General features: G+C 53.5%; 1 protein-coding gene across 1 annotated transcript; it reads left to right on the forward strand.

The window, feature by feature from the left end:
• Nucleotides 1-14: 14 nt before the first annotated feature.
• LOC103613363 (coiled-coil domain-containing protein 92) lies at nt 15-8,507 on the forward strand (the record flags this gene model as incomplete). The annotated part of the gene is made up of 3 exons (XM_017730869.1): nt 15-4,542; nt 6,651-6,698; nt 8,323-8,507. Coding segments are annotated over exons 1-3 (363 nt in total), but the record flags the coding sequence as incomplete, so codon positions are not given.
• Nucleotides 8,508-8,509: the final 2 nt, after the last annotated feature.

An 8,509-nucleotide genomic window follows, 5' to 3' on the forward strand; every position in this document is an offset into this window, starting at 1 on the left:
GCTGGATCCAAGTGAATTCCCTCGGAGCCGGGAGGAGAAAGCACGGCCTTGCCTTCAGCATCCGCAGCCCCCTGACAAGCCTCACTGGGGCTGTTCCTCAGGCGGTTGTGCTCAGAGAATTGCGCGAAAACACAATAATGTATAATCAACATCTGTATTGGTTTTATCTGTAAATAGATACTGACAGATAATGAATAGCAAACAGCACTCCAAGTGTAATTCTGCCTCTGCTGAGATCAGGGAAGGTCTCCCAGTGACTTTTCCAAGGCCGGGATTTCACCTCTGGTTTCTATTCCTGGCATTGCCACTGCCTCTGTGACCTTCTGCAAGTTTCTGTGTTTCCTGCTGCCTGATCTCCCTACATTTAAAGATACACTGGCTTAGTGGCATGGCTGCAAAGTTTATCTTTATATTCTTCGAGCTGTAAATACCAAGCACTATGGATTTCTAATGTGTATCAGTGTTTATTCCTGCATATGTTTTAATGTGATGGAGAAGGGGCTGCTGGCAACCACAGCAGGAGAAATTATCGACCTGTTCCTGCAAACCTCATACCCTCTGAGTCCCAGCTAATTTGCCATTTATAGGGAATAATAATCACACAGATAAGGGCCAGACCACAGTGTGACGGTGTGTGTACAGAGGTACGTGGATATGCAATACTGCATCTCCCTTTCAGGTGCATCACTGGGATGGAGGGTTTTTCTTGGGTCAAAGTTTTGGGATTCTGATTTACATTGAACAGCAGACTTAATAGAGTTTTGCCCTGGAAGCAAATTCTCAACCAATCTGTCTATGCAAAGGAAATCAGCTCTTGGTAGATTTGCAACTGAACTGGTCATTGTAGCTGCTCCAAGAAGCTGCTTCAGTCATTTTGGTTTGTGAAATACGAATTTGATAAATTGGGATGAAATTGTACATCTCACTGGGGTTTTCCAACAGTACTTTGAAAGAAGCAGCTGAGATGAGGAGTCCCAATATGCTTGTCCCGAAGGCCATGGTTGCATAGTTAAATGACAAGGAGTGCGGAAAAAAATGTGGTTTAGAGGCAGGCACACAGGAAGGCTCAGCAGTCAAGACCATGCCCATGGTCACTCCATGTGGGGAATTGGAGGGGGCTGAGCCCAGTGCTGCCTCATCAGTTCTGTGCTCAAAATCTGGGAGGATCAGCAAGGGAACCCTGTGCCTGGAAAGCTCTCAGTGGTGGAGGAAACCCCCGTGGATGTCCAGTCTCCCAAGCTGGAGAGAACTGTTCAGCCAGAGCTCTTCAGGGAGCAGGGGCCAGCTCGGGCTGTAGGTGTCACCTTTGAACAGGGGCAAGCCACACTGCTCAGCCGATTGCTGCCTCCTTTGCTGCTGTGTGTGCACATGGACAACTCTCGGAAGCACAAAGGCACAGAGCATCCTTCAAACCAAAGAGGACTATCACTTACTCTTGGCTTTTATTATGAATGACATTGTTTTCTAGAGTTGTAACCTCACACATAACTCGTCAAAATCACAGAGTACATGGTCACTGTGACAGCTTCCACCACCAGCTGCCTTGGCATCTTAGAACTAGTCTGGAAAGGAGAAGTAACAGCTACAGCAGCAAGGGAGGGATCGGAGTGGGGGCACCCAAGCCCGTCCCTACTTGCTGCAGTACAACCATCCTTTTGGGAGCCACACTCACCCAGCCGGGCAGGAGGAAGGACAGCCCCAGTCACCAAGCTTTGGCTCTCGTGTCTGTGGCACAGGGTGAAAGTTCCTGCCATGGTTCACTGTGGGTGTTGTGAAGCCCTCGGCACAGGGAGTTTTGGTGTTACCAGCTGGGAGCTGTGTGACCCTGTAAGTGTTAAACCAGCCAGCAGCAGCAGCTAATCCTTATTAACTCCCAACACTGCCCAAGGATCGAGCTGTGTGAAATGACAGAAGGCACACATCAAACTAAAGGCTCAGGATGCTGCTGCAATCCCACTTGCCTTCAGAAGCCTGGAAGAAAGATACCAGCTGTTGAGTTTGGTTCTGAACCCCTTTGGAGTGGACACTGCCTTGGTGACGCAAATGCTTATCTGCTGCCCTCTGGTCAAGTTAGGGACACTCCAACACTGATGCTACCGAAGCCTCAGGATGAGATTGCAGCTTCCTTGACAGCTTTGGCTCTTGCATCATCACCTGTGAGGCAGAGCTGTGAGACCTGCAGAGGGCACAACATAGATCTCTCATCACCCTTGGAGCTGCAAATGGTGAACAGCAGCAGCCTCGGGTCCCTGGAATCCCCGGAGAGCTCTTGCCATCATTGTTCTTGGGCAACAGCACGACTGTTTCCAGCACTGTCCTCATTTCCAATGAAGGCAGCTCCTGCCCTGCTTGCCTCTGTGTCGTTCCCCTGTCTGCCTTTGTGTCCTGCCCCCATGTCCTGCCCTTGCCTCCCTCCGTGCCCTTAGTACTGCTGAGAGGTTCACGGCTAAACAAAACAAGGTGCTCGCTCCCTGATGTGGGCCCTCAGATGTTCCTGCCACAAGCTGAGAGCTGTTTCTCAAGGGAAAACATGAAAGTCATGTTGGACAGGCAAAGCTGATTCAAACCCACTATGGATTTCCCATTGCAGTTCTGGAGACAGACTTTTTTTCCCGCATACACAGGTAAATTATGAAGGCTCTTTGCTTCCAAATCAGAGACAACAAACAGATCTCAATTCCAGATTTTTTTCCTTTGACTTTCTTTGCAGCTTGATATCTATCAACTATTTATTTTTGAAGGAAAACATTTTCATTGGTAAAAAAAGAAGTTATTTCCCACTTAAGGGGAGAAGGGAAAGTTCAATGGAAAATTTGCAGCCATTTCTACTAAAGACGTTTCAACTAGACGGAACAAAGTGCTTGAAAATAGCACTACGTGTCCCCTGAGCTTTGGCCAACCTACTTTCTGATGTTTCCTGAGATGAGGTACCACAACTCCCATCAAGAAGCTCAGCCCACCATGGCCAGGGCTGGCAGGAGGGTGTACCCATGGTGTGGTTTGCATTCCTGGTCTCTGGCAGATGCCAGGTAACTCCTATAACTCTTGCACTGGCACCAGGACATACGGCCCTCCAAGGAGGATGGCTAGGCCAGCCCCAGCCCCCTGGCACAGCTGGATTTGACACCTTCCATAAGGACAGCTACAGGAGAATGCACTTTGGATCATTTCTTTACCAGCAGGTTGGGTGCTCAGCTGTCCCCAGCTAGCTTGCACCCCCCATCTCATCAAATACAGGAACATGGAGACCTGACTGTAGAGTCGTCACAAACCCGCAGAGCCTTTGGCAGGAACTAAGCTTTGACCTTGGGGCACTGCCAAGACCCCTTACTGTGGGATTGAGCTTAAATGCATTCTGGTTGCAGGAGTTGCAAAATGCTCTGTGTGACCATGCCAGGGGTTCTAGAACAGTGAGCCACAGAGCTTGTTTGGTTCTGCAGTTTCTGTAGAAAGAAAACTGGAGTCAGATATGGGAAGCAGCTGCCTGGGGACAGGATGATGCACTCCATCCCTCAGGCTTGTGGCACAACATCTCCCCATAAAATCATTTCGGCTGGAAAAACCTCTCAGGTCATTGAGTCCAGCCACTCACCCAACACTTCCAGGTTACCTCAATTTGCTGCAGCTTCCCTCCTTCTGGGCTGTGTGTGGGGAGCGAGGACAGATTCCACACACCGCAAAATGGTATTTCCTGGGATGAAGGGTTCTTTCAGGGTTATTTTTATCTCCCTGTGCAGTTCAGGTGGGTGGCTTTTGCAGCTGCTTTGCCGAGGCCATTGATGATGTGGTGATGGACCCCCAGCCCAGCTCCGCTGCCTGGCACAACCTGCCAGCAGCTCTTGTCTGCCAGGCAAATTACCAGGGAAGATGTTTCTTCTCCTGGAAGACGAAATGACTCTCCTTGCCACGCAGTGCTGATCGGGTTAGACAGAGCATATTGTATTTTTCATGTGCTGGATCGCTTGCTGCAGTTGCTGCTGTGTAATGTGGAGCTTGTCAAGTGAGAGCTAAAATCGTCCCACCTGGGGACAACGGGGAGCAATCCTGTCCCAGATGCATCCTACTCAGTGATAAAATATTTCCTAGGGCCAATTTCAGAACAGACATGGATGTTACGTTGCCAGGGTTCATGCAGCAGGATTTTCTGCCTGTGCAGTGTCTGAGCAGGCAGGATAGGAGCCAGCGCCTCTGGGGCCGGAAGGAAGGTGAGAGGGCTGAGGCCATTCCCTGGGGATCAGCTGAGCAGGGCTGCTTTTCCCACAGCATCGAGGAGAGCAGGCACCACCCTGCATCACAGGCTCTGCCCCTCACAAGGGCTCCGGGGCTGGGGCTTGCAGATCCAGTGCACTGCTGCATGTTTCATCACCAGCCATCTCCACTCCCCACAGGCCTGGACTGTGAATTTGGTTGCGATGGAGACCGTGTCCCTGGAGCACCAGATCCAGAGCGTGCAGCGGCACATCGCTTTCCTGAAGAAGGAGCAGATGGAGCTGCTCCATGACCTGCACCTGGAGATCCTCCGCTTGCAGAAGCACTGCTCAGGTGAGCATTGGGGTGGCCACAACGCGTGGGAGCTGACCGCTCACGGAGCACCTTGGGCAGGAAAGCTCCTGCTGGCACCCCAGGGTGCTCACGCTGGTGCTCGGCAGGACGCAGAGGAGGCGAGTGCCGGGCTGCAGCGCGAGGCTCGGGGCCCTGCCTGGCTGTGCCTGTGGCTGTGGGGTGCCCAGCTGCCAGCCCCCCACCCACAGCCCCGCTGCAGCAGTGTCACGGTCCCCTCGAGCCATCCCTGCAGGAGTGACAGTTCTCCAGCCTTCTGCCACCACTGAACTCATTCCAACTTGTGCTGCTGCTCTCATCAATAATTCAGCCATAGCTAATTACTCCTTGTCTTCCAGCCTCTCATTCTCCCAGATTCCTGGGAAACAAAGAAATGTCTGCACTGATAAATTGGCGATTTTCCCCCATCCCTTCTGAGCTTTTGCTGTTCTGTTTCATTGTTTTAACAGTTTAATCTATGCCTCTTCAGACAGGCAAGACAGTGGGGTTCTCCTGCCTAAATCAAGCTTGGGGGGTCTGTCCTCAGGGGCTTGAAATGAGCCCATTGCACAGGTGGTTATCAGCGATCTCCCCTTTCCAGTGTGACTCAAGGACAGCCCTGTCTGACTAAAGGGGTCCTTTCCTCCTGGGTGAGGTGTGTGGTTCTGCCAGCAGTGATGGGGGCAACCCCTGGGTAGTTTTAAGGACATTTGAATGTCGTTATCTGGCATTTGAATGTCATTGTCTGGGGGGCTGTTTGCAGGAGAGTGGCATCGATAAATCAGTTTTTCCCCACTGTGGCCCTGTGGAGCCTTGCCTACTGCCCTGCCGCTGCTGTTTCTGACTTTTTCACTATCCCCTTGGTCTCTCTGAGGTATCCCTGTGGGAAAGGCTCTCCTCCCCACAGAGATGGTTCTCAGCTGCCCCTCAGGGATCATGGGGATGGTACTGAAGCAGATCCCCACCAGCCCCCTGGCTCCAGCACAGAAACTGGGACCCCAGACTGTGCATCATCCCTGCACCTGCTCAGCAGGATGATGTCTTTGGAAATAGGCAACTGCTTTGGATTTCATTTGAAATATATCTGAGACTCCAAACCTATTATTTTAGCTTCAGAAAAATAGCACAATGGCCATTGATTCCCACCGGGCCAGTCAGGAGTGCTGAACGCTTTCCAGAAACTGCATTACGTTCTCAGGTACTTCTGCCTTCTCACTGCAGATTTGTTTTCCAAGACAGACAGGCAGAGCAGGCTGAGCCAAGCGTTCAGTTTCAGGAGGATGGCAGTGATGAGGATTAGAGTCAACATGAAAGCAGATTAAAACAAAAATGTAGGGCAAAGATTAACCCTTTGAACTCATTTTCAGTGAAAAAATAGCCCCTAAACAGCTGAATGCTGCTGCTGCCACTTTCTTCCTCTGCTCAGGGCTCTCAGTGGTTGGGTGGGCTGTGATAATTAATTCAAAAGGGACTGTCTGTAAGAGTGCAGGGTAAAGTGACCTCCAGAAGGTCCCTGAGCTGCCCTTTGTGAGCTGGTGCTGTAGCCTGGGGCTAGACAGCGAGCAGCCAAAGAGCAGCAGAGAGGAGGTAGCATGTTGGGGCTGAGCAGGCAGGCAGGTGCTGCAGCCCCTGAGATTTGGAAGCTCCGTGTTGCCCTGGAGCAGGGCAGCATCCTTCTGCAGGCACATCGTGCTGGGATGAGGCCGTCCCCACTTGCGTCACGTGCAGAGGCAGCGATCAGCCTGGAGCAGTAAATTATGAAATGCTTTGGGTGGCAGCTTACACTTTGGTCTATTTTCAATCCATTGCTCTGCTCTTTGTCCTGGTTTAAAGCACTGAAAATGGTTCAGCAACTCTCTTAGAAAAAGGAAAGGCATTGTCAGAGGGGCAGAGCCATGAGGCTGCTTAATAACATATAAATTGCCAGAATTGCCTATTTTTAGCTCAGCCTGTGGCTGGTGCTCCGAGATGGCCACACTCCCATGTGGGCTGGGCAGAGATAGCACTGCAGCCACAGTGATGTCCAGTGCCCCAAAGGGAGCAGGGGAAGACATGGGGAGCACAGAACGGGTGGGATGCTCCTCCTCAGTGCTGTTGGATTTCTCTTCCAGAGCTCACCCATGACCTGGAAATGAAAGAGCTGGAGGCCCGCCAGCAAGGTAAGAGCACAGCTTTGGGCACGAGATAAGGGGGAGCGTGTGCGGAGGCCACCCCAAGAGCCTGCGGCCAGAGGCGGCCCATCAGGGCTGCAGGGAGGGGACATGGACCTTGCCTGAGGGGGCAGTGGGGCTGCGGGTAGCACTGGGAAGGCAGCGTGCACAGCCTGCTGGCAGCCCATAAATGCTGGTGATGCCCGGGAACCCCGCGGCCGGCAGAGGATGCTCTGGGAGCAGCCTGGCTCCTTTCCTTCCTCGGTCCCGGAGATGAAGCTGAAACTCCTCCCTGGTGCTGCCTGGGCACGGTCCCTGGCACCAAGCCCGAGGCTGTGCTGTGTGCTCAGTGCCAGGGCAGCCAGCCCCAGGGTGGGTGTGGGCTGCTCTCACTGGGGCCAGCGGGGTCCTCACCCTTGGCACCCTCATGCAGTGCCATGGCTGGTTCCTGGGAATTTCGAACTCCCAGCCCCTCCCATGGAGCCAGGGGTCCCTTCTCTGCACCAGGGGGCTTTGCTGGCAGAGGGCCTGGTGCCCAACGCACCAGGTGCCATCGGGGTGTCACCAGCCACAGGGCAACGAGTCTCATCCATGGTGCCTGCCCATCCTTCAGCCTTTTAGAGCTGCACAATCACTTTGCCACGTTTATGGGGCAGCACCTCATTTACGATGCCATCAAATGATTGCTCTTCTGATGCCACTCATGCAATAATTAGTGCCTGCAACTGCCTCCCTAAGACCTCATTATAAAGCTGCACAAACACTGAGGAGCTGAGCCTGTAAGTGGCTGCCAATCACATCATAAAAAGCAGATTATTGCAGAGGATGGGAGCAGGCCTGGGCAGGCCAGGGAGCGCAGGCAGGTGCCAGCCTGCCCCCTGCCAAGGGCTGGGTGCCGGAGCAGGCTGGACTCCTGACCCCAGCCCAGCCCTCCTGCTGCCCACCAGGCTTGGCTCCAGAACTCCAAGCTGCGAATTCCCTGAGCTGCCTGGCCATCCTGCCCCAGGACAGTGTTCCCCAGAACCCGCTCCCCCCTCCCAGGATGGAAGCTCCTTCCCTGCTGAGCGCAGCCCAGTTCCTCCATAATCTTGGATTAGCATCTCCATCCTCACTAACCAGGCTTTGGAGTCCCGGGGCTTGATGCCAAAAGTCCATCCAAAGCTGGGCTGATGGCTTCCCTGCACCATTTCCTTTTCTCTCCCAGCCCATGTGCTCCCCCACACCCTCTGCACACATTCAAAGTCACTTATAGGGTGAAAAACTAGTTACCTAGGGAAATTTTTAAACTGCAGCAAGGTAGAGGCAGCAGGTTCCATGGCAACAACATCCTCCACTGAAACTGCCTTTTGCTTTCACCCTGCATTTGGGTGTTACACATGGCACCGAGCCGGCAGCCTGTGCTGGGGTTCCTGTGCCTGCGCTGGCAGTGAGCCCATGCTGGGGCAGCTCACAGGCAGTTTTGGATCCCAGCTTCAAGGAGCACCCGAGCAGCCTCAATGGCACTGCTGGGACATGCTGGCACCATGGAGTGGTCAGCAGCCACGTCCACGCTGGGAGCGCGTGGGGACCTGCCAGGAGCAGTGGGGCTGAGCCCCTGCTCCCCCTCCTGACCCCTCTGTGCCTTGACCCACAGATGTCCTGGACCGCGAGCTGGAGGAGAAGTGCCGGGCGATGGAGGCCCAGCTACAGGAGAAGGAGAAGGACAACCTAGAGCTGCGCAAGGAGCTGCAGCACAAGGAGACTCTGGTGGCTGCGCTGCGGTCCAGCCTCCGCAGCAAGGAGCGCCGGTTCTTGGAGGAGCTGAAGCGTCGGAGCCACCG

The sequence above is a fragment of the Corvus brachyrhynchos genome, unplaced genomic scaffold (genome assembly GCF_000691975.1).
Source record: "Corvus brachyrhynchos isolate BGI_N302 unplaced genomic scaffold, ASM69197v1 scaffold283, whole genome shotgun sequence".
In the NCBI taxonomy this organism is placed as follows: Eukaryota; Metazoa; Chordata; class Aves; order Passeriformes; family Corvidae; genus Corvus; species Corvus brachyrhynchos.